We start from the raw sequence: 26848 nt of genomic DNA, 5'->3' as shown, positions 1-26848 counted from the left end.
GAAAAATAGACTTTATATTTAAGATCAAAATTAACTTAATAATTAGATCCTATATTAAGGATCGGAGGAGTATAATTTTTCAAAATCAACTGCTGCAGCTGCGGAGGTCTAGTTCACAGGACATGATTCTTTCAATGAATGTTTAATAACTAATAGGCTAGCAAATGAATTTTCCGGATAATTAATTTAATCAAAATGTGAGTCTTTTAAATAAGTAATTTTTTTTAAAAACTACGATTTCGTCGGGCTTTAGCCTTAGTCGCAACTCACGTGTATGTGGTACTGTGCCTCTATGTGATAATGTGAAGGTCCGCTTGAAATTATGCAAAAACATTTTTTTTTTGGGGAATGGATTACAATTTAATTATATGTTCAAACGTTGTCTCTTTATTATTGCGACTGGCTTTAGCATTGCGCAACTCTCGTTTTGCAACTTTCATCCTTATCATCCGCCGCCCATCGAAACTAGGGTAGTATGCCTCCATCTGACTAAATGTTTGGGTTCAACTGTGCAAATATCTGTTCTAATTTTTATTTGCCAATAAAATTTCTATCCGTGCCAAATGGTAATTTTTCTGTGTTCTGTCTTCTTCTATGCTTCGTCTTCATCAAATGCTGGGGTATAAACACAAAAGAAAGCGAGACGAGGCCTAAACTTGGTGGACGTACAGAGTTTAGGGAGCCTTTTTCAGCTTTTATTTAATTACAACTATAATGTTGATTATTCTTTTTTCATTTATTTGATTAAGCTTAGAATGCAAAAGGTTTTTGTCTCTCATGACAAGTGTGTTTCCTGGTATTCGAATTTGTATTTTTCTTTTTAAAGGGGACTTGTTGGTTTTTTTTTTTTCGGACTAAAGCATAGATATCTATTAAATGTGGGCATCCCTTCTAACAGATTTTTAGTTTCCCAGAATATCCTTCCACTCAAACGGTAAGAAAATAATTTCTCGGGGTACTGTCAGGCACCGTAACGGGGACCCCTCCTAACAGTAATTTTTCCATACACACTGCCCCTAAAATTGAACCGAGGATATGATATTTAAGATGTCAAAGTCTCTTTTACTTGGACTAGTACTTATTGGTCCATTTTGTAAAGCACTTTTGAAATCATGGTTTGGTTTCTATCCAAACACCCCCTAATCCTATTGGTATGTTAATTATTCTTTTTCTCAAAATATTCGGCTGGGCATGTTGGCCCAATCTAAGGCCCTGTGTTCTTAATTAGCTGGAGTCTCGATCTAAACTTTAGAGGTTTTTTGGGATGTGCTGTTGAACATCATTCTTATCCGTGTTTTGTCCCAAGACACGTCTGAGGCCCTATGTAGTCTTTGATGGATCAAAATTTTCTGGTTCTTTTCTAATTCAATCCAGTCCACATCTCAGTTCACGTCCAGATCTATTATTTTACCTTCTCTTAATCAAAAGCCCATTTTAAATCAACCCAGCCCACATATTTCTTCCTTTCCTTTTCAGCAAGCCCAAGCCGAATCCATCCTTTCCCGCTTCGACTTCTCTCCCCGACTCCCAACCCGTTCAGTCCACTGGTCATATGTCATCTGCCTTGTCCTCTCCTGTAGTATCTTCGCCGATCTCCTCTCCCTTTTCTCTTGCGTCACCTTCAACAAGCTCACCCGGAGTTTCATTTGGCCTATTCAATTGTTTCATACAAAAGAGATGGAGGAAACCGACTGTTTCTGCCCAGACTCGTTTGGAAGACAGGGTGAGAGACTCCAAGTTAGACAAACTCATGACCCACCTTAATAAACTCAAGATTATTCTCAAAATCCACCAACTGATGTCAAATCGTAAACGCGGTCCCTTTGTGTCCGTACAGTTGATGTCCCGATGGAGGAGCATCACCGGGCTTAATGTCAGCATGGGGTCATTTATTCATAAATATCCGCATATTTTTGAGGTTTTCCCACACCCTATCAGGAGGAATTTATGTTGCAGATTTACCCGCAAAATGAAAGCCTTGATAAAGGAGGAAGAGGTTGCTATGGAACAGCAGGAACTGGAGGCTGTGAGGAGGTTGAAGAAGCTGTTGATGATGTCCGTAAATGGAACTCTTCATATACATGCATTGAGATTAATTAGGAGAGAGTTGGGTTTGCCCCATGATTTCAGAGACTCCATGCTTGGGAAATACACTGGAGATTTCAGATTGGTCGATCTAGAGATTGTGGAATTAGTTGATAGAGACGAACATCTGGGAGTGGCTGAGATCGAGAGATGGAGGGAGAAAGAGTACAGAGAGAAATGGTTGAGTGAATTTGAGACCAAGTATGCATTTCCTATCAATCTCCCTACTGGGTTGCAAATCGAAAGAGGTTACAGAGACAAGATGAAGAATTGGCAAAGGCTTACATATACAAAGCCTTATGAGAGAAAAGAAGCCATTCGTGTTCGTACATGTGGAGGGTTTGAGCGCTATGAGAAGAGATCAGTTGGTGTTATTCACGAGCTGCTGAGCTTGACAGTGGAGAAGATGGTTGAGGTTGATCAATTAGCTCATTTCCGAAGGGATTTTGCTATTGAAGTAAATGTGCGTGAAGTACTGTTAAAGCACCCAGGCATATTCTACATATCTACTATAGGGAAAACTCAAACTGTGTTTCTTAGGGAGGCATATAGTAAAGGGTGTTTGATTGAGCCTAATCCCATATACAGTGCACGTAGGAAAATGTTGGATCTTGTATTGTTAAGAAGCAGGAAGACTAAACAATTGCTGGCTTGTGGGAGCAACAATGAAATCTGTGAAGTGAATGAAGATGATGAAAGACCGGGAGATTGGGTGGTTCCCTTACTGGAGAGTTGTGATCACCATCATATTGCGGGCGAGTCTACTGACGCATCTGAGTGAGACCAGAGATGGTTTGGAAGCCAAGGTGGCATCGTTCAAGGTTTTGTTACTTTATCAGCCATACGAGAATAATTGATTACAGATCCGCTCTTAATGCCAAGCCCTTTTTTAAACTCTGGTCACAAGAAGCGATGGGGCAAATGAAGTTTACACAGATTGTTTTATGAATTCATTGCGGTAACCAATATCAACCATCGACGCAGGTTTGGTACGCAGGGATATTTAGTTTTTCTTTTATTCCTTCGTTTTTTCACTACTGAAGTTACGGTTTGTGATTGAACTTGTAATGAAATTTTTTCCGCAGATTAAGATTCATACGTCAAAAATTCACTTGTGATCACCACAAAAAATGTCCCATGACTACTAGAAGGAATAAACAGTACAATACATGGGTAATTTGCATCTATTATGTTACTTTCACCTTCATATATGCTAATGAACGTCCCGGGAAACCATATATACGACCGGTCTTGCCAGCGGAGGCAGCAAGACTACGTTGAACAATGGATTGGAGCGTTAATACGATGAACAATGGATTGTCAATACTGTGTATCTGACTACGTTGTCGTACAAAAAATCCAAAATAGACGCACTAAATCCAAGCCGAAAAAACAAAAGATACATCTATCTATTAATCACATGAAATTAGCTGATGCGGTAAGGGTGCTAGAATCTCGATGGCGATCAGGCTGGAAAAAATAGAAATATTTATTTATTTTTCCTTCAAATGCCAGTCATGCATGTTTTCATCGTCAGCAAAAGTAATTTTCCTCAACAATGAACGGCTGAAATTAATAAGATGCCCTGGGGCTTAGGCATGGAAGATCCGGGGACCGACAAGACAAAAGGTACTAAAGTAGAAAATTTATATTTTCGATTGAATCATCCGTAGCTAAGGGCCTCGCATTTACAGATGTGCTCTCGAATACAGGGGGAAATCACCAACTAGAAGTCACAGCCAGACTCACCTATTCCCTATAATCCTTTTTTCCTTCTTACCATCAGCTGCTATATCTTCATTTTCTGTGTGTTGCAATTCAACATACAATCTATCAAACAATTCACAAGATCTGCACCATAACATGAGAGAATTGGTCCCAATTTGCACAGAAGTCAGTCTTGAATCTGGTCAGATTCTGAGAGAATTTGTCCCTGTTCTTTGAATCCAGGCTCGGCGTCACATCTTTCATAAGCTTCTCAAAGCACAATGAAAGCCGCTCATGTTGATCCGGTCGCTGCATAATAATTCCCAAACATCAAGATCTGAAACCTTGAAATTACCGCTGCCTTACCCGGCAGGTAGAACTTCTAACAAACTGACTGGGGACCGGGGGCCTATATACACTAAGAAGGGTTTATCTTCTTATCTGATTCTGATTCCTCCCAAACCCGCATTTTTATATCTCCCCCCGTACACACACACATTTTCTATTCCTCAATTGATGATGACCAAGATGCTTTGCTGGCAAAAAAAAAAAATCAAGATGCTTTGACGGGCCAGTTAGTAACGGCGTGGGGGGTGTGAGCGAGCAAGAGGTCTGCTGGTCGGGTATATATTGGAATGAGATTTAGGGAGGGTTTAGGACAACTAGTGCGTGCACGAATGTGGAAAGTCCAGCACTCTTGAATGGCTAGAGTTGGTTTCTTTGCTGTTATTTTCCTTTTTAATTCCCTGGTTAGACTTCAGTCTACCATAGTATAGCTTAATTTGGTCACTCCTGAACCAACTATTGTAAAGAATTTGCATGATCAGTTAATACGATTAGGCCACCGGCTTTTTCACTCTCTCTGCTGTCAATCCAGTTAAAAATCTGCACTAAGATTGTGATTCCCTGCACCAACATTTATTTCTATCTGTTTCTACGTATCGAGAATCTAGATCTACGCCAACAACAAAAATCTTGGTCTCCTTAGTCATTCACTGTAAATAAGCAGCAAGTTCCTCCCTACTGTAACTTGTCAAAACAGCAAAGAGGCAACCGGTTGAATTCCCAATAACTTAAGACTTGAACTAAAGATAGTGATTTCTAGTCAACAAAAAAAAAAAAAGTGATTTCTCATATTACTGTGGGGGGCCCTTTGGCCACAATAGGTAGCCGACTGTCTCGTTGCACCAGACAGACAATTCAGTTATCGATTATTATTATGCACGAGTCCAGTTTCAGTTAAAAGTATTAAATGGTATAGGCTATCAGTCAAATAAAAATCAAAAGATAATATGAATGATCTACCCGCCCATAAAAAACTGATCCAGAACACCAATTAGGGAGTAACCATGAACCTGATAAATAGAAGGAATAATATATTCCGAGCAAGAAGGAGGTGTAGGTAGATAGCATTTTACTTACATATGAAGCCAAAATTTGAGCCTTGATATTTGTGAACATCTGCAGGCGAAATCGCTCGTCAATATGATAGCATACGCCCAGATATCAATGTTTAAAAGGTGAGGCCTCAAAGCCATCGTGAGGAGGGATAACAGATATGAAGAAAACTGAAAAGGCTATAGAAAATGACACTTGCCTACAGAGTTTCATTTTCCCGATATAATATATTCAAGATAATAACATTAATCCCAACTATAGAGCCAAAAGCACCACATTCAAATTTTACAAGCAATACAGATGAAAGGTTGTTGTTTTTGATCATTTAATTGAACCATATTTCAACTCCGTAATTTTGCCTAGAAGAATCCTCCACCTCTAAGGCCTTGTCCATTTTCCCCAAGAAAATGCAACACTGGTTCTAACAGAAACTTAAGGGCATTGCACTTCTGTTTCACTGGATAAACTGAAATATTTATTGCCTTCTACGTGAATTAATTAAATTATTAAATCTTCCAAGCATGGGTAAGAAATCAGTTTCCCTTACCTTCTTTAAGAGGATATCTTATCATCCTTCATTGTATGTTTCTCTTTAGATATTTATGGCCATGGCATGGAAAGAATGTTTCCTAAGTTCGTTTAAAACTTACATCTCCCTTGAAGCATCGTGTTACCATATCAAATGAACGCATTCGTTTCAGAGATCAACAACAATGTTAAAAAGTCACGACGAGAAATGCTCCAATTTGTGCTTTAGTTCCTAACTTTTGAATTACCAATGTCTTTTGAATTACCAATGTTCAGAGACTGTGTTAGCAATTCATATTCTCAATAGCAATGCCATAGCAAGAATGTAAGCTCATGTTCATGAAACAAACTACGGCGTGAAATTTGAAGCCAATTACAATATGATATCACAATCATTTACCTCCTCACTAATAAGTATTAAGCTCAGCATTGCTCTGCTAAGACTCCACTGATTGCCACGGTCTTCCAACAAAACAATCTCAAATAGGGTTTTCAACATCTAAGAGAAAAGAAAATTCCAAGGAAAATTAGAACCCGCGAAGTAAGAAGAAAAAGTTTAAATGGACTCCATCAAATAAGCAAGAACATGGGTATGAATGCAATCATCTAACTTTTGGGCCTCTAACTTACTGAGTAGGCCCAAAAAAACATTTTGTTAATGAGGTTGCTGAAAAAATGGAATTTATACTTGGCTCTGAGATCTATTTGCATCTATAATAATAACTACTGACAGTAAAAGAGAAGGGGCCAAAAGAACCTAGAAACCGAAGGACTTTTTTTTTTTTTTTGGGGGGGCCTCAAGGGGACTTGTAACTGAAGCATGAGTTATCATTGTCAAGATTGATTTTATAGTTATTCTTTCATGGTTCAGGGAAAATATAGTCGTCAAATTATTATAGCTCCCTTCCAGACTTCATATTCACATTGCTGCAGATATTCGGGGAAGGGAAAAAAGATGGGTTATCAGCAAAAGATGCTCGCAACCAATATTATTTACATAGTAAAAACTTGATAAAAATAATACTTCCTCTGGTCCGAAATGTAAGACCCATTTTGTAATGTAAATTACTGTACCCATTATGTTCCCTCACAAACAATCATTTCATTGATAAAAATAATATTCCTCCGGTCCTTAATATAAGACCCATTTAACTAATTTGATTAGATTAAGGAAGTTAGGTAAGTTAGTTAATTATAAAAAATGTAACATATCTTTCCTAAAACACCATAATCATCTTTCTTAATACCTCCTTTCCTTCTTTTACTTGATTATAGTTGAGGGACTATCTATAGGGGTAATTTAGATAAAATTGATAAATATGAGAAATAGGTCTTATATTTAGGACCAAAATCAACTTAGCAATTGGGTCTTATATTAAGGACCGGAGGAGTACTTAATACATTGTTGTACCCAGTTACTGTTTGATTTATTCAAAAACAATATGCTGTTATGGAATATGGATGAAGAAAATGTAGTTATGTAAACCTAAATAATTTCCATACATATCTGTGGCCATTTTTTCATTCACATCATATAGCTGTCAAGTTGGCTTGCCCTACTTTTCACAGTGCAAACCAAAATTGAACAATGTATCTTGGCAGCAGCCCAGGATAAACTTACACCAGAGAATAACACAGAGCAATCAGAGATTAGTTGAGCAACATTCAGTGCAGCAGGTGACGCAATTGACTCTGCGACTGTAACATGTGTGAAATAAAATGTAGCCAAGTGGTCGATAGCAGAGGCACACTGCAAACAGAGAAGACAATTCTAACAAAGTACAAGTCAGATCACATCCTACTTAGCCATGGTTGTTTCGCAACAGCACATGATGGGATTGGAGGGGCCCAAAAAAAATGTGAGAGCTGAACTGTACAAATTACAAAGGAAAAAATGGTGCTTCTACCAACCTGTGATGATATATTCTCGCTTAAATCTTTAAGGCCTGATTCAAGAGACCCAATGATATACATAAATGTGGTTTTATCCAAACTCAAAACAAATGACAAATGACTGCTGAAGAGGGTTTCCAGGAATGCAAAGTAAGCAGCTGTGAGCTGGGAAAAAAGAGACAGTAAAAGATTAACTTAAAAACACTTATTCCAAATAACAATGAATGACTGTCAGGATGCTACTATATCTCGTGAAAAGTGCACTAAAGAGATATATACAGATTTTTTTTTTTGGGACCTTGATATATACAGAGATTCACACATATACATATTATTGGCGATTGATTTGTTATTCGTGATGTTATCTGTTGTGATGTTATGATCGGGTATCATTTGATATCTTATAATTTAAACCACCGATGTAACTGATAGACCCTGAGATTAGAGTCAAATTGTAGTTGAATAAAGAGAGATATATATATTTAGAACTTTGTAAATAAAAGATCTCTAATATAACAAATCAAAAAATTAAATATCATTTTTTAAGTATAAAATGGGAGCTGACTGGGTCCTTCCTAATGGAAAGTTTGAGAAAATTTGAACACTTGCAGCTTGCTGGTGCGATACATATTAAGCTGCAACATCACAAGTTTGAGTAGGGAAAAGACATACATAGGAAAACAAAAGCATAAGGGGCAATTGCCACCTCAGGTAGGGAATTTTTGTAAAAATATATACACGTGCATATGCATAAATATATGAATGTATGAAAAATAAAGGGAAGATTAAATTTTGTTATGATTTGTTATATTAGATCTTTATGCATAGGTTCGCTCAAGTAGCGACGATGGGATCAGGTACAGATACTAGTAAGGGTTCAAACCCTCCCAATGCAATAGAAAGGGGGGGAAGTTAGACAAACTCTTTCACAATCACTTGATTAGACAAACCCTTTCCAAATCAATGACAAGGCAAATTATGAACAATCCATACGAAGAACACTTAGAAATGATTTACTAAATTTCAAAACACCAATGAGGCAAAGCATACCTCAAGCTATGAGTAATACTGATATAGCTGCTGGTATTAAGAGAACATATAAGAGGACATTAAGGAAGCAAGCAGGGGTGGAAGAAGAGATATCCACTGGTCAAGGAAATAATCCAGAAGCTTCAGAAAATAAGGACCAACTCTAACTTGCAGCTAGCTACTAGTCTTTTGAGTCTGAAACCTTGTAGGGGGCATAGGACTACTTTTTGGGAAGCATATTGCTTTGTCTTGGGGCTGTAATGTTTTCAGGACTTATCTAAGAAGAGTTGGTGAGAGAGAGAATGCCATGGGAGTGTCACTGTGTAGCTGTGTCTAGTCTGTTTATCAGTGTGATCTGGTGCTGTCTTAGTTGTTGCTGTGTTTTTCTTTTGTTTAGAGGGAAATAGGGCTTTGGCTTGAATCATTGAAGCCTGTTGTATCTTTGATTCAGTTCTTGCTTATTAATATCAAAGCCTCAGGATTTTCCCCATTTATTGCTGCTATTGTTACATTTTGGCCGGTTTATTGATTACTGTAGCAGGGTCTCAAATACCTTTCGAAATGCAAATACATCAGCCAAAGGAATAGATAATATCATCTTTACAATGATATCTAGAGCATCCACTAATGCTCTATCACCATACAGCTCAAAAACACCAAAGTTGACATAATTCCCAGATAGCGCTGGCATGCCAGAAAAAAGAAGAAAGTTTAGCCCAGAGTTGATGTGAGAATACAATATCATAAACAATGATGACTAAATTGCCTTGTTCTTTGAAAATAGAAATATCGTAAAGAAATCTGCAGAATGAGAATCAACACTTTTAAAACCTAATCATGCAATACATAAAACATACTGAAAAGTACCAGCAACTTATAAGATTTCATGCATCAGAAGACATATTTAAATTTCATGTTGCAGAGAAAAGAATGTAAGGATCTACTTTACCGACCTCTTTTTACCACATTCTTAACCTCAACAACAACAATAAGAGCAACAAAACCTATCCTGCTAAGTGAGGTTAGTTACATGGATTACATGACATCATTGTGCTTTATCATCAACTAACTCTTCAAATATGAAAGAAAAAAAAATTGAAAGAGGAAAACAATATACACTTGAATAATATGAAAATATTGGTAGAAGTATAACCATACCTCTTGTGAGAATCGACAAACAAATTGACATCCCCTTGTATTTAAATGTGTATATATCTGCTCTACTATGAAGAGGTAAAATCTTGACCCATAGGCTACAATCAGTTTACTGACTTCACGGAAAAGCAGTATACCATTAGCAGAAGAAGAATCAAAGATCAATCGCTGGGATTTGTTCAGGACCAATTCATCCACAAGTTTCAACAATGGAGTTGTTACCTGCATTGGCATCCCAGTATCATATAATTTATTCTTGAATCACATGTAAATTTTATACAAGCCTACCCCAACAATGTGTTAATTTGAAAATCACTATAATATTTCCAAAATTTGTTCATGTTAAATTTTGTGTATTCATAGAAGAGTTTTAGTTCGTATTTTGCTTTCTTACATTAACACTCAGCCAAATATTTAATTAATGTTGGCTGCAGCATTAAATTTCAACTCAAAGGAGCTGGCCATTCTCATATATGCTGACTTCATAAACGCTTTGCAGCATGAACATGGTTCACCAAGCCTTTAATGCAATGGTACATATACTGGGTTCTCTGAAATATCATTACTTTTATTTTCATTCTTATTGATTGGCATCCCAGTATCATATAATTTATTCTTGAATCACATGTAAATTTTATACAAGCCTACCCCAACAATGTGTTAATTTGAAAATCACTATAATATTTCCAAAATTTGTTCATGTTAAATTTTGTGTATTCATAGAAGAGTTTTAGTTCGTATTTTGCTTTCTTACATTAACACTCAGCCAAATATTTAATTAATGTTGGCTGCAGCCACATTAATTTCAACTCAAAGGAGCTGGCCATTCTCATATATGCTGACTTCATAAACGCTTTGCAGCATGAACATGGTTCCCCAAGCCTTTAATGCAATGGTACATATACTGGGTTCTCTGAAATATCATTACTTTTATTTTCATTCTTATTGTTCTTTCTATCTTGTTAACTTAAGTCTTCCATAGCGCACCTTCCAATAAATGAGGAGGAATTTCATCCCCTCTTCTTCCCCTCAAGACCCAGAATAGAATCATCAGAGGAAGAATTTCATCTGGGATCCACCAGCATATCATATACAAAGAAAAATAAATAGACCAAGAATGACTTCATGTGCTATTCAAATGGTATTAATGTTCATTTCATTAGCAGAGAAATTGCAGGGGGGGGGGGAAAATGAAGAGTGTGCCTCAATCCTTAATCCGTGTAAACACATTCAGTTCACTCAATACTTTACACTGAAAAGGATGAATCTTACCTCTGGAGAATCAGCCCAATGCACAATGCCTTTCAAAAGAATAGGCATGCGTGCTGGATAGAGCCAATCAAAAAGGAACCCATATGTCCTACGACTGCAACAGCCAATTCAAATACAGGCAGAATATAATATATGCAACTAGAGGGGAAAATAATTAAAAATATATATATAGTAAAGCAGCAAAATCTTCACCAAATAAAACATAGTTTTCACGTCTTAAAAGATTGCCAACCTGTTAGTTGCCATTGCTATTCCCCGAAGGTCTCGCATTAATCCAATCAATGCAAATTTTCCGGCATCTGATCGGAAATTGCATCAGGTGCAGATTCCAACTTAAGAAAAACCTTATACATAATAAATAGAAATTAGAATGAAATTTAACCAAATAGAAGAATGAGTATTAAAATGTCAACAATATCTGACAAATTGCACGTTTTGCCATCATACTTCATATTCTGAAAACAGTTACACACCTTTATCACTTGTCACACAGGGTCATCTAGTAATATTTTATCACCAATTAACAAACGATGGATAGAAGAAAAGTTCGATTTCAAATAGAGGACTTAAAAAGTACATGAATGATATAGTCCCACAAACACCAACAATCCTTTATCACAGACGATCTTGTGATTTTTTTTTTCTCGTTTGGCTAAAGACGATGTTGTGATTTATTTGAACTTGTATTGTATTTGAAACTTCTCCCTGGTCTATTGAAGTCAGTAGTGTTTTCAGATTCTGGAATTATCATGTTCAGTAGAATTTCTCTCTATTTCTCTTCTTAAACCCACATCCTATCAGTGAAACCAGTTAGCAGTCGTTGACAGAGGGCATAGGAATATTTGTCTTTTTTTTCTTCTGAACCATTCCAAGAATTATAGTTAGGCTTATAATAATCGGAATGAATGAGCACCTTCTCAGAATATTTAACCATATGGCCCAGCAAGTCTTGACGGGATTATTTTGGGCAAATGAACCTGAATCTTTTACATATGAGAAAATATCATAAATCTAGTTCTTTTTATTTGGGAGGAGGGTGTGAGGGAAGCTCAACTTCCAACTAAAAGAACAGGCCAATATCAAATTTGATCTACCATATCAGATTCAGAAATCAAACGAACGTGTAGAAGAATCACTTAAGTCGACACGAAAACAAGCAATTGCTATAACTTGAATCATGATGACAAACAAAACAACCAACCTGCAGAAGATGTTCCATTGAAGACCTAAATTTCAGAGGGCTATCCTCCATGAAAACTAACATGCCAACTGTGTAGTAAAACATTGTTCTGCTACGGAAACATTCAACGTTTTCTAAAAACATGAATTGCTCCCCCTGCAAAGGAAACATGAACTGTGTTTGGTTGAACTGAATTTGAATGCAAATTATATATATATATATATATATGTATGTGTATGTATGTATGTATGTATATGTATATAAGAAATCAATTTCTCTCAGATCAATTACAATCCTAGGACATTCCATTGGGCCCATGAACTTCCAAATTACGGCATGGTTTATTCAAAACTTCAAAATCTCTTTGCAATTTTACTGCCACAAACCGTATCACTTTTCCAGGATCCAAACCAAGGGGAAGATATTTACTTTTAAAGATATTTCCCTTTCAGATATACAGAAGGATATTAATGCTTTTATATTTTCGTGTTTCATTTTTCAACCTACCTCAGAAGGATCTTCAGCTCCCATTTACTTACACCAGTTCAGTCTATTCAACCAAATTTCATCTTAAACAAGTAAAACGATATACAAATGCCCTGCATTTTTGTAGGTGCCAAATAACATCATTTTCATTCTCCTCTGGAATTAATTTCTCTCTCTTTTCTGTAGAAGTGAAAGTTTAATTATAACTTCAGCCAAGCAATTACAGCATATGCTTGGGCACATAAAAGTGCTGGTTCTCCTTCATCATTGAAATTTAATGTTAACCCTTCTGTTGATCACGTCATGTGAAAACCATCCTCCATTCTGCAATGTCGAACAGAGAGATTCCCTAAGACCGAGTTTAATCCAAGTTTAGATATTGACAGTTTAAAGCGTTGATGAAGAATGGTTGCCACAAGTTAGGGGAAGAAAAATTGATGAAGTTGACATAGAATGTCCCTTAACCAATTCAGCAAAGTTGGGGTGATGATGGGTGGGCAAGATATTTAGAACATCCACGCACCAACTTTAAGGTCATATCCTTATTAACAATTCGTCCTAGCAAGTGTAACTAGATAGGAAATGGACCAGCAAGAATTGGCTAACACAGAGATGGATAGCCGATGGCCTACTGCTACTAACTTGGGCTGGTCCATGGAGTAGGGCATCTCCAACTTGCTAGGGTAGTAGCTACACAGTTCTATACCAAAAGAGCTTCTCAAAATAAATGGAGTAGATTATACTTACATTCTGGTTTGAAATTAAGCGTTGAACTGTATCCAACTTAAGAAGCAGCTTTCCTGTCATGAATCTAGAAAGGATACAAAGAGTATGAAGTGATATAAACCAGGAGAGTAACACAACACTAAATGGAAATGGCGATGGGACAGGACTAACCCCGAGGTCATTTCTGAAAAGAGGCTTAAAGTGTGATCAACAACCTCTTTGCACTGGGAAAGAGATTCTAATGTTAATGAAATGAATTATATTTGAAATGCAAAGAAATATAAAAATATATAATCCATCACCTCTTTGTAAGACTTGAGATTAGTAGCAATCTTTCCCACAATAACATTGAGTAGTAGCAGATGATCATGGAGTCCAAGAAGTTCAGATAATCGGGCATATAACTGCTATAGAGTCCAAAGCAGGAAATGGCAATAATTAAACCTTCTTTAAATCATAACAAATTTAAAAAGTAGAATACATCTACCCCACTACCTTGGAAGGAAGAACAGCATGGTCACCAATATAACACTTTCTAAGATGTTGCAAGAAGGTTAGTATAGCTCGATCAAGTCTTTGCTTGCTAATATCTCCATACCTCTGAAAATATCCAACAGAACCATGGATGCAGTGATGTGAAAAATAATGAACAGAACTGAACTTTAGCCACTGGTCAAATGGGGGGGGGGGGGACAAAGAGCCTTAGCATGTTCAATGAGCAAGGATGACTCAATAAATCTGTACATGTTTCCGCTATTTATAATTGATATTACAAGCAATAAAAAAATAAAAAAGAGAGGAATCTCAAAATATAAGTTCTTCTGAGCAGGTGATTGGATACAAATCAAAACAAATCGTCAAAGGAAATAAAATCCACACAGGCGTTCTACAAGTAATTAAAATGTGAAAACCCCTTTATCACAAGGCAGACTAAGTTGCTTGCCCAATTTTGCAGACAAAATGCAAAAAATATTCACATACCCTACTGTGTAACCCACTGTCAGTGATATTAATCAACTGCAGAACCCGTGCTGAAATCTCTGCATCAAGTATCTCATGTGATTCTCCACTGCAATTCGGAAACACAGAAAAAGAGCTATTACTGTCCAGAAAAGCCTACTCACAATCCAATTTGTTTTAACAAGTTACCTAAAACCAGAAATTTGTTTAATCTTCAGAATTGCAGCAACAATGTGAGTGAACCAAGTAAGTTTGCCTTCTGTTACAGAAATTTCATAGCTGCCTACAGAGATTTGGGCATTAGCTTCATTCTGCATAATTTAAATCAAGATATAAACAGTCAGATTGTTGTTAAGAGAATTACACATAAAATGGACACGTCCTAAAGAAGTGCTAGAGAATACCATATAGTTATCAATAATAGGTTCCACAATCTTCATCAAATATGAACTGCAACTTTCATACTGAAAAGTCAAGAGAACATAATTAATAGAAAAGAAATAAATGCATACATGACATTTAAATTTTAAGCGTGCATGCTTGAACTTCAAGTTCTCTATAAAATAATATCATTAAAATTTCCCACAATATGACTTGGGTAGGAGAATGAGAAGTGTGAACCTGATATCTGCAGAGGTAAGGAAAGAACTCGAGCTGATCCTGAAGCACCTCCACATTGTCCAGAGGATTTTCACCAAGCTCATCCGACTGTTCAGACTGCAGTACAAGGATATAAAGGGTATGTGTAAAAAATTCACTAACGTTAAGCATGATTGCAACTAGAATTGACTCCACCTGACCTGCAATGAATCAAATCTTGAAGTAACAAAACCTTCTATGATTTTAGGCACATATTCATCCAGCAGGATGGGTTTATCACTCTTCAGATACTTCACTGATGTTACGGACCTAGACCACAAACCTAGAAGGTAGTAAACACTGCTGCCAGCCCACTGAAATAAGAAACATCATCACACAAAAGAAAAAAAAACGAAGCATTAAAAAAAAAAAACATTAGCTTCAAGAATATCTAATTTCCAATCATGTATGAAATACAGATTCCTGACAGAACAAATCAAGTAGTCTACCTTCCAAGAATGTAAAGATTTCAATGTGAATTCTGCCACTAATCGTATCCAATCACTGTAGCCTTCAGCATTCACAACTTCTGATAACTGTAATAGCATTCCACTTAGAAGAACCACTCCGAAGATTGCCTCCATTCATAAATAAAATAACCCAACTATGCCTATGACTTAAGTGAATTGTGAAGCATATAGTGAACCAAATCTACAGCAACAAAGACGACATGAAGTAGTTTAAAACAAAACAGATTGTCATCAATCCACAGGACCTGTTATAATGTTATATTTCCAAATTGATGTGACACGGAAGTGGTGGGTTGGCCACCAAATGTGACAATCCAAGATTTTATCAATTTCATTAATGATACTAGTAAGATCAAGCATGTCTCATGAACTTCATGAAATTAACAACATAGTCTTCTCTATGATTCTTTCACAGAACTTCCCATCGCTATTAGTTTCTAAACCTAAGCTTTTCTACGTTTGACCAAACTAAATGTACACCTAAGCGCTGCCAGCAGCCATTTTCTTAAATGTGAACTAGTAAAACTTGCCCAATAATATCCTTTCAAACAGAAGCTGTAATGGAAAAAATAAATAAATGATTTACACAAATAATACAAAAAAAAAAAAGCTTTATAAAAAACCTAAGAGAAGGCATGATTCACCTGATAATTCACTTTAAAGCGACCAAGAAGACGACAAAATGCATGGTAATTATCGTGATCAGCAAGACCTGCTTTACCATTAAATTATATTATCAATGTCTTTCTAACTCACAATGATATATGTAGCTGCTAAATATTTGGTATCCAACTAATTTGAGAAAACGGGGCTTAGGAAGAGCTTCATGTCAACGTCAATGAGAACTACCTTATTCTAATCAGTCTTGCCACCAAACTAGCAGCACATCTAGCAGCAGAGTTTGACAAGAATGCTCTATATGGTGGAAAGATAGGGGGAATTTGAAATTTTCATTTAATGGACTCTAAAAAAAAAAAAAAATTCATGATGGCACAGGGAGGAGACCACACTTAGTCACAGATACACAATCAAAATGCTCTAAAAGTGGAAAAACAAAAAAAATTAATGAAGTTTTCAATACCTTTATGAAGTAAAAACATTTGGAAGCAGACAGTTCATTTAATGAGTTGTAAACTGCTTATAAGAAGTCAGTAACCTGACAATTAAAACCAGTTTATCTTCTGAAGGGTCTCCCTTTTTTCCCCCTTAAAACATTAAATTTTAGTCCAAAATCCTTTCATAGTTGGGAGCCCATGCATGATTACAGGATAAAAAATGGAAGTTAAGAAACATAATACATGCCCATAGATGTCAATGAATAAAAACAAAAACGAGACAAAATTGGAAGTAAACATATTACATTTATTACATTTCAATTCCAAGGCACAAGCAATTATAAAAATTATAAAATATCTATTGAAACTATCTTCAATCTAGGCAAAGGATCATTTGAGTCCACTTATAAATATCAAAATCGTTAAAAAGCACTGCATCATTCATGTTCGTCGCAAGATTAAAAATAATAAAGATTAAAAGCCAATCAAGAATCAACAGAAACACAACAGCCAGTTAAGGCCTCTACATTAACGCACATGTACTTTTAAACAGAAAATTATTACTAAGCTGGAGAAAAAAAGCAGACACTTAACCTATCCCTGTTTGCAAAATTTCTTTGGTTCCCTGCATTAAGTGTGACAAAAACTTCAGGCGAGCAGTATCACTAGCAAACACTGATCGCCTAGCAGAAGCCAATCGCAACAAGCACTCCAATGCCTAAAAAAAATTATGGCCCACAAGGTGTAGATGATACCACAATTTGAAGGTACAACAAAATTTGAAAAAACTCCCAAATAGAATTTAAAGAGTAAAAGAATCAACCATAAAATCGCTTTCCACAACATTAGAATCATGAGTTAGCATAATATGATTCAAAGAAAATTTTGACATCATCATGAGAGAACAAAAAACAAAGAACCCAATTGCAGATAAATTGATAGAAGCTCAAATGCAGAGATGTAAAGGTGTAAAGGATTATAAAAGAATATCTGTAAGTAACAGCGTTGAGTGAAAGGAAGGAAATTTAGACGCAGAAGCACACTGATAGAGCAACTCCTCATGATGAAGTAAAAGAGACTCACAAGGGGAGGAGGTAACTGAGAAAAGGCTACAATCCTTGATCGTAAAGAAAGAATATGATAAGGTCCATAACAAAAAGCGGGGAAGGGAGAGGGAGGTGGGCAGTGTTTAGGAGAAGTTGGAGTAGGTCTTACTTCTAGGTTCTGTTCAAGTCTCTCAGAGTAAGAAGGGTGCTGGGTTTTGGCTGAAATCAGCTAATGATCCCAGATATGCTTCTTTTACATTTACTGTTTTCTCCTTGTTACTTAGTTACAGGGGCTTAAGTTAAAAACCTCAGCTGGCTCCCAACACACAATTGTTTTCCAAATATATGTAGAGCGCGTTCTTGTAAAGCTCAAGTTTATTCCAATAAAAATACAAAGCGTGCATCAATAAGCATTATAGACTATTATTTGAAAATTGGAATGATACAGAAAACAAAACCTCACGAAGAGGATATGATTGGGCAAACAACAACAACAACAAGCCTTATCCCACTAGGTGGGGTCGGCTACATGAATCACACGATGCCATCGTGTTCTGTCAACAACCCAGTCCTTAGATATGTTGTTGACTAGAAGGTCTCGTTTAATGACCTCATTAAGCGTTCTTCTCGGTCTTCCTCTGCCCCTTTTTAATATAGAGGATATGATTGGGCAGACACAGAAAATTAAAATATGATTAACACAAGGAAACCATATTAGACATATGCCTTCAAAAAAATATATATCGTGTTATAAATGCATAAACCAGCTCAATAGATGTTATCATGACCAAACATATTTAACAAGTAAAACAATTGAACTTGTTATAGAAGACATGGGTGAAGGTACAGAGTGAAATTCACATGATCATCAATCCCCTGATTCAACCTAATAAGCAACACTAGCATGCCATACAGCACGAACGAAAATAAACATATAGATTTGGCTGACAAGAATCATTACTGATACAAGATCAAAATACTATTCAGAAAATCATTTTATCAAGTGTAGCAATACAAAAAAAGACAAAGTTGAGGATGATTTTTTACCACCTACTAAAACAATCCAACTTTCCAAAAAAAAAAACTGAATCAGAAGTAAAATATATAAGCTTGAAGGATACTTAAAATCATTGACTTTCCCATCTATGGAACAATACCTCCTTTGAAAATGGTTGATTCATTGCATAGTAATCAAAAAATATTTGCAGTGTTGAGGAATCCTCGAGGACTGGTTTCCAAGAAGTTGGAACCTGCACTGCAAAATCTAATTTCAAACCAAGAACCCAAGCTATAGAAAATTTAGATATATGTCTATTGATGAGTTCAACTGCTAAGCAGGTTCAGCCCAGCAATATACCTGAACTGTACCAATCTCATCTGAACTTTCATCATAGGATGTCCCCATAAAATCAAATGATAAGCACCGAAGAGAGAGTGAAAGAGATAATTCTTGCAACTTGCTCCCAACTAAAAGTTGCACCAACAGACATACATATACCAAGTGAGCTTATTCAAAATTTCAGAAGTGAGCACACAAGCACCCGTATATATATTCGCATAGTCATAAGTTTAACGTACCATCATTTTTTAGCTGGACGAGAGAAGTTAATGATATCTGGAATATCTGAAAGAGTGACTGATCCTTGAAGGAGTTAGCTATCCTACGTTGACGAGTAGGAGGTATACGAGGTATAGGCTGAAAATGCAAGAGAATAATCAGAAGCCGAAAGGGGAATTCAGTTGCCAAAGTAGCAATTGAATTGAAAGCCACTGTAAAGAGCTTAAAATATGCAATCATTAGAGGCAATATGAATACTGTTTACATTGTCACTTAAGTAAGGAGGAGGAGACTGCACCCAATGCACCTACTACCAATTGCCTAGGAGGGATGGATGGAGTCCAGAGTATGAACATCATTCCTCACAGTAACCCCAAAACTTTACAAAAATAATAAATATAAAAGAAAACATACATCTAAAGGAAGTTTTTTATTTATCAAAATCAAAAACCGCAAAAAGGAAAGCATGCTTATTTGGCATCAACATGAAATTAACACGTCTCTGATAATGCATAAAGTGACAATATACAAACCTGGTTTATCTCAGAAATAAGTTGGTCCAAAATCCTCAAACCAATGGCATAATGATGTGGTGCCTGCTGACATATCTTGAGCATATGATTCCAAAATATACTAAAAGGTACAAAACAGAAACACCAAAACTAAAAATAAACCAAACGTTGATAACATTAGCAGAATATTTCAAATCTCAATAAGCCATCATAGGAGCAGCAACTGGTTAAAAAATGTCTTTTACTGAATAACCAATCAGAGAAAGGAAATGAAAAATAAAAAGAGGATAAACCACCTGCGAGAAATACAAAAATAGCATATTACATTTTTGACAAGGATGTGCTTATGTTCTAGAAACATATCATAATACCTGACTCAGGAAATTCATCCCTTCTTTAACAACCTCTTTGAATCTGTCATCTTCTAGCCACCCAAACTTTGTAATGCGACAAAAGAGTTGTATCAAGGATCCAAGCACAAAGGACTCTAAGTCAGCTCCTCTGCTGGCCAGATAATTTATAATATAATTTCCTTCAGAGAAAGTGCAATTTGGTCAATTTTGGGGGGAAACGGTTGAAATAAGAAAAATAAACAAGAAAAAAAGAACAAGAGAATCAAAGACAGTGCAGCCAAATTCCCACGACCAAACCCGAAATATCACACCTTTCATGAATGGTCCAACAGAATATACAATAATAATAACAACTTGAGAAGTTAACATGCGAAAACAATCTATGAAATGTAATAGGCAACAAGTATCAAAATCAAAATCTATAGATTGCCATATAATAGTCCTAGGCATAAATCACTCGCAAGAAAACAAGAATATTACGAATGTCAAGTAGGAGCTGTAAAGGAAGGCTGTGCTCCGTCACTTGCTTCAACAAGCTCGAACTAGCAAACATCAAGGCATAAGGAGACGATGTACTATCCAGAATATATTGACACTGTGTGATGTAGTCTATATTCAAGGAAAAGCATTTCAGGGTACTCTCTGCATGTGCTCGTTCAACAGAGTCCTGTGACTTGTAAAGTCTTTCACACAGTGTTTCCAATTGTGCTAAACTCTCCATTTTTCACTGCTCAGAAAGACTGTCCAATATTTCAGTTCAAGCTTCTTTTACAATTATAAAAGAAATGTCAGTATACAAATTTCATCAGAATGCAAGTACATTTTTAAAAGAGGAAAAACAAAAACATAAATCTGCCTTAGTTCTATACAAATCAATTGAGAATAACAAAGATGATTAAATTGGATATAGTAATACGATAATGTATATTGTTTACAGACGTTAAAGATATTTTCAAATCTAAAACTGTTTCAATTACAAGTGATGCTCTAAAATACAAAGATAACTCCACATAAAAGGTTAATGGTAGAATTCATCAGCATATCCAGCCACAATAGCACTAGTCCAGAAATGCGGCCTGTATGATCCTGAGATAGAAACAAAGTCAGAATTATTATAAATTCAAATGAGTAGCATGCATGGTTGAGAACCTTGAAATCAAATGCACTGCTGATATTCATAACATTATAGACAGCACAAAGACCAAAAAAACCTACCATTTTCAACCTATTTTCTTGAGCAATAAAGTGCTCTGAGCATACAGAAGACTTCAGCATAATTAATCTTGTAAAGGACAAAAGCATTAAAGGACGAAAGGCAACTATTTAAGTACACACACGTAATTGTATTTTTGTCTGTGAGAAAGGACAGGAGCATGCATATAAACAACAGTATTAGACCAAAAAAAGACACACAAAACAGCCAAAAGACGAGTGCAACGCTCACACCGATCAAGTAGTCGGGAAAAACAAAGTCAGGCGCGACGAAATTCACCAAAGATAACGAGATTTAACAATTACATTATGATTAAAAACTGAACCAGATAAACTTCATATATATTAAAGTGTTGATTGACAATCTGAAACACTTATCGGCGAAGTACACACAAGTAATACGTGTTAAAAGATACAGATATATGCACATATATATATAGACACACAAACATATGTATATTCCTATATAATAGACATCGAAAGTGCACAAGTGTAGGAGTCCAGACACTGACCGCCTGAGCAAATTATCGCCTGAGATGTAGGCTAGTAAGGCAGCTTATACAGAAGCTAGGTTAGTAAGGCGGGCTTACATAGAAACAATGGCGGTCAAGCTGCGTATAGACTAAGGTTAGGGCGAGGGAGGAGCGTACAGTGGGAGACTGTATGTACTGTGTAATGGATGAAAGGAGAGCGCCAAGGAAATATATAGCGCTAAATTTGGGCGGGCAGCGGACGGCGGATGCGCCCCACCGTGCCCCGACCCACGAGTCATTAGCCGTTGCGGTAAGCTGTAATTATGGGCTTCATTTGCAGCAAGTTTACAGCTGTGTTTTTGGTCGCCAGAAAATTAAGCAGTAACTATAAATGTTTTCATCAATTACAGAGATCTAATAAATGTTCTGCTTTATTTCAAATATAATCTAAACTCCAAAATTTTAAAAATTATTTCGTTAATCTGTTTTTCAGCTTTTCATTTTAATGCCTTTTCAGTCCCAATTTGGTGGTCCGAATTTGAATTTCCTTTTTATTCCTAAATATATATCTTATTCCAAGTTTTAATGTATAATTATTACTTTTCTTCAGCGATTATTATTGTACATGGAAGGGATAATGAATGTAATTAAAATTTAAAACAGTATAACATCAATAGAGGGTAAAACTAAATAATTCTTACAAATTATATAAATGTTGCTTTTTTATTGATCTATATATTATTTCAGTAGGGACAGACGGAGGAGAAAATTGAGATTTTGAGCGGTGTTACGCGAGTTTGCTTCTATTACAGCTATATAATAAAACGCTTAATATTTTCGCAAAATCCAATACTAATAAAACTGTCTAAAATAAATATGATAAGAAGTTCACATCTGATAGTCTGAACCGACTCAGTCAGTTAGCCATCACGAGCTGAGCATAATTTTACATAATTTTTATAATAAGTTGTATTGTTTAAGAGTTAAAAAATATTATATTATAATATTACCTTCTATCCTAATTATAAAACCTTGTTTATAATGTACAAATGAGGTCTTATAATTAGAATTAGAAGTAATACATGTTTAGACATCTAGACAGCGTAGTTACAATAAAAATCTCAATCGCACATTTAAATTATGGCAAGAAAATAAAAATGGGTATCAAAATTTACAAGATAACAATAGTAACGTAAAATTATATTCTGATAGCCTTATGGCCTTGTGGCTTTGAACCTCCCCTGTAAATGCAAATCGGAGACCCCGCTAATACTCATAGCACCTACCTTTTTAAATAAATAAAAAAAATAATGGTCTTTTCACTGCGAGGGGGGGGGAAAATGGTGGTGGGCCAAATATCTTGTAACCCAGTGGGTATTGACCACCGCCCCCCCCCGGGGAAACGGGAGGTCTAAATCTGATCCCCCTGTAATTTCAAAAAATTATTTAAAAAAAAAAGAGCAACAAGTAAAACAATTTACTCCTCCGATTCTTAATATAAAATCCATTTAACTAATTTGATTAGATTAAAAAAGTTAGGTAAGTTAGTTAATTATGAGAAATGTAACATGTTTTTCCTAAAATATCATAATCATCTTTTATAATACCTCATCTCCCTCTTCTACTTAATTATAGTTGAGAGAGTATCCATAAGGGTAATTTAGAAAAAATTGATAAATATAAAAAATAGGTCTTATATTTAGGACTAAAACTAACTCAACAATCGGGTCCTAAATTTATATAAGTTGATTGGAAAACAGTAACCTAAATTTATATAAGCATGAATGAGTTTTCCCCCTTGCTGGTATGGTAACTCCCGAAACTGCATAACAAACAGAAGTTCACACATGCACCTATCGCTTCATTGCTGAAGGGGAATAAAAGTGATTGCAAGTTCGCATGTGCTACAAATATTTAACCAATGCCCATGCAACAATTATCATAATTACGATAACAAGGACTAACAGGATCATGCAAGAGCAGCCGCCTTTAGTGCCCTTGCTCAAGACGGCCAACCTCCTCTGCGCCATCTGCTTCAATAAAAACAATTCTAACATGAACATCATTGCAGCTGATAACGCATATTCAGAAATTCAATACACGTGTCCTCGAAATGTCTCACATGTCTTGTGATTTCTAACTACCAATTTCATGCAACCAGCAGCTGCAGGTGTACTAGTTCATTTTGGATGAAGAATGAAATCTATTAGATACATGAGGTGCTCTATATTTCATCAAATGTTACATATTGATAATTGTTTCTATGAATTAACTGCTCATCTTCATTCCACTGAGACAAAATAGGAGGTCCGTAATTGGAAGAAAGATGGTGGTACTGAGATGATGAATGTCGATCCTTGAGGAAAATATCATCAATGGTTTTTTATACGAAGGTAAAAATTGACGAGCGGTATTCATCACTTCCAAGCAATTGAAAATTCATTTTACTTCTCTAATAGTTCTAATATTCAAGTGTTATCTATCTTAGTTTATGCTAACGAAATAGTGCTTTATACTTTTCTATAAATTGTCCAGTCCTCTCCTATCAAAACCAAAATTTTCTAATATCAACATATTGATAGCAAGTTGTCCACCACCAGTATCAAACAATCAACCACATGCTTGTATTAACAAAGAGCATACATAATTGTAGAGGACCAAGGGCCAGACCTGTAGGCGGGAATTGGTTGTATCCACATGCTCATCCAAATCATCCTAAAAATTTTCCAAGGTGAGAAAATCATTAGGGGAAGTCATGGAAGAAGATAAATATGGAAAGGAATTGCAGCTTAGCTAACCAGAAGCCTAGTATGCAGGTTAAGCTCCTCGTTAACAGCCAACGCAATGTGTTTGGTGCTTGTAACTGTCTCTTCCAATTTTTCAAGCTCGTCATCTTGCTCTGCCTTGACAAAAATAAAATAAAAATCTTGCAACAGCCTGGAACTCGTTGCGAGTATTAAGATTCATCATAACATACCTTTAATAATTTGTCGTTGAAAACCAACAAGGCCATGGTTGTCCAAGCTAGCTGCTTTCTTCATGACTTCTTCAGACTTTTTATCAGGGCCTAGCAAGCCATCTCTATTAGCAAGACCCGACATGTTAAGGGTAGCAGCCATCTCATTTGCTTTGGAACTTATATTAGTAAGTAAGTCTTGGCGTCGATTCATTTCTTTTCCTGTTCTGTTTTTCACGAAGAACTTGAAAAGTTTAATGTCAAAGCCATGTAATCTAGTCTTAAATTATAGTAGGGATGAATCCTGATTTAGACTAAATATGTTATTTGTCAAAAATATAGGTTGTAGCAATAATCAGTTTTAAATACCATGGATGACAACAATTCATATTTCCCATAAATGACAGACTTTTCCTTCCACAAGTCAGAATAGTTAATTACTACACAGAATATGTTCTCCGCACTTGTGGAGGACTCAGAAAAGACATACATGGTTATCAATTTACCATATTCAGCGGATGCATCTGCCATTTTTCGACATACTTCTCTGCATTCATGGCCTGATTACGCATACTTAAGGAAAACACCACCTTTAAAAGGATACTTACATTGATTGCGTGCCAGGAAGCGTTGTGAGAAGTGACTGCAGAATTTCAACTTTAGTCCTCAGTATGGTTACTTTTCTCCGGGCTGCCGATAGATGACGCTGTGTTTCAGGTCCAGAAGGGGGAAGTCCGCTCTTGGCAGAAATCATTCCCTTGACTTCTTCCGCTAGTTTTGATGCTTCATTATATTGCCTCACCCATGGATCAGATGCCATTGAAGTTGAATGATGAAGATGTCTATAACTGAAATAATAGCGTCATGAAGGAACTCGGCAGAAAGAACATCTTCGAAAAAAAATCAGTTCAGTCGATCTTACTCATCAAAAGATAAACAGCAGATGAAAAGCAAACAAGGGTGGAGTGAAGACATATATGCACAAGAAGCTTCCTTTATGTTTCACTCACCCTGACAACAAGATCTTCAATTTCAACCAGCGAAGGAATGAAAAGAAAAATATTCGAAGTTTCAAACTTGTAACTCACTTCTGCAAAGAAAATAATTTAAATTAGATTACAAGTAGAAAAGTGAGTTTTTATTCTGATTAAAGAAAGCAGATCAAATTCAAAATGAATAAAAATTCTGTGATGATATGAGATATTTGTAGAATAAAAGCTAGCAACAGCCAGTAAACCAGTTATTCTGATCTCTCCTCCCTCAAAATCTAAATACTGTAAACTTGCCTAATCCAAGAAGAACTCAAAAGGCAAACACTAAGTCAGGATACTTCTGCAATTATAAGAGCTGAATTTTTACGTGTGTTGACATAGAGGAGACAGAGTAAAAGCTTAACATATAAAGTCAGAGCACGTGAGGGGTAAAGCAGAATCAGAATATCAAATCGTAGGTGTAGTGCATAATTATTCTTGAATATGAGTAGCAACAAAACGTCACCGTCACGGTCTCAGATGAAGCAAAATGTTGTCAAATGCAGATCATGAGATCAATTTTTCTGACCCCTGGAAAGCGATATAGGATGGATAATGTAAATAGTCTAAATATATTCTCATTCAGGAATAGAATTGTCCCCCAAAGCATGCTTTAATGCTTTTCGTTCTGTGAAACGGCCTATTATGTTCCAACGAGAAATCATTCATATCAGAGATGATATCTGATCACGAAATGCCTTCACGACGGGAAGGAGATTCTAAAAGTTGGCCCCGCTACTGAGGTACTGACAGTAGTAACCATAAAAGTCGAAACGAAACGAATCACAGATCAATGACAAAAATTTTATCTCTACCCCTCGCTATCCTTCCCATGTTTCATTCGCTGATTGGAATTACTGCGATAGTTGCGAGAAATTGAGGACAATGTCTGAGTAGTTAAACACCGACATCACATGTAATATAATTGCAGCCTCCAATCCTCAGGCATTCTCGGCAATTAAACATGCCAACGAAAGGAACAGGCCTAAGCTAAGAATCATCAAGTGAAAGAGGAAATCGCATAAAATTGAGATTGCAGAGCAGTACCTTTTTCTGCCAATTGAATCGGAACAATGAGGAAGACAAATGGGGGAGGAACGGGTAGAGCAAGGCTTTGTCGCTTC

General features: G+C 36.1%; 2 protein-coding genes and 1 pseudogene across 2 annotated transcripts; 1 reads left to right on the top strand and 2 right to left on the bottom strand.

Moving 5' to 3' along the window:
• The first annotated feature begins 1506 nt into the window (after positions 1 to 1506).
• On the top strand, positions 1507 to 3061 carry LOC114724592 (protein ROOT PRIMORDIUM DEFECTIVE 1-like). The gene has a single exon (XM_028910966.1). It carries the CDS (start codon positions 1553 to 1555, stop codon positions 2864 to 2866), a length of 1314 nt encoding a protein of 437 aa, XP_028766799.1. The 5' UTR covers positions 1507 to 1552; the 3' UTR covers positions 2867 to 3061.
• Positions 3062 to 3552: 491 nt separating this feature from the next.
• On the bottom strand, positions 3553 to 21965 carry LOC114724550 (exportin-7-like; annotated as a pseudogene).
• A 1514-nt stretch (positions 21966 to 23479) lies between these two features.
• Positions 23480 to 26848, bottom strand: LOC114724551 (syntaxin-52). Its single transcript, XM_028910910.1, has 7 exons — positions 26772 to 26848; positions 25704 to 25783; positions 25302 to 25541; positions 24715 to 24920; positions 24536 to 24636; positions 24408 to 24452; positions 23480 to 23767 (listed from the first exon to the last, which is right to left on the bottom strand). The coding sequence occupies exons 3-7, from the start codon at positions 25511 to 25513 to the stop codon at positions 23642 to 23644; spliced, it is 690 nt and encodes a 229-aa protein (XP_028766743.1). The 5' UTR covers positions 25514 to 25541; positions 25704 to 25783; positions 26772 to 26848; the 3' UTR covers positions 23480 to 23641.

Source organism: Neltuma alba, unplaced genomic scaffold (assembly GCF_004799145.2).
Source record: "Neltuma alba isolate B1F8T4 unplaced genomic scaffold, ASM479914v2 tig00012192_pilon, whole genome shotgun sequence".
Classification (NCBI taxonomy): domain Eukaryota; kingdom Viridiplantae; phylum Streptophyta; class Magnoliopsida; order Fabales; family Fabaceae; genus Neltuma; species Neltuma alba.
The sequence above is the reverse complement of the archived record's forward strand: the minus strand, read 5'-3'. Positions and strand labels throughout refer to the sequence as shown.

Bases quoted from the DNA above. Each gene is read 5' to 3' on its own strand.
- LOC114724592 (XM_028910966.1), top strand. From the start codon at position 1,553: ATGTCATCTGCCTTGTCCTCTCCTGTAGTATCTTCGCCGATCTCCTCT.
- LOC114724551 (XM_028910910.1), bottom strand. From the start codon at position 25,513: ATGGCATCTGATCCATGGGTGAGGCAATATAATGAAGCATCAAAACTA. The intron at 24,637-24,714 runs GTATGTTATGAT...TTGTCAAGGCAG, and splicing joins TCAACGACAAATTATTAAAG to AGCAAGATGACGAGCTTGAA. The intron at 24,453-24,535 runs GTTAGCTAAGCT...GAAAATTTTTAG, and splicing joins ACCTGCATACTAGGCTTCTG to GATGATTTGGATGAGCATGT.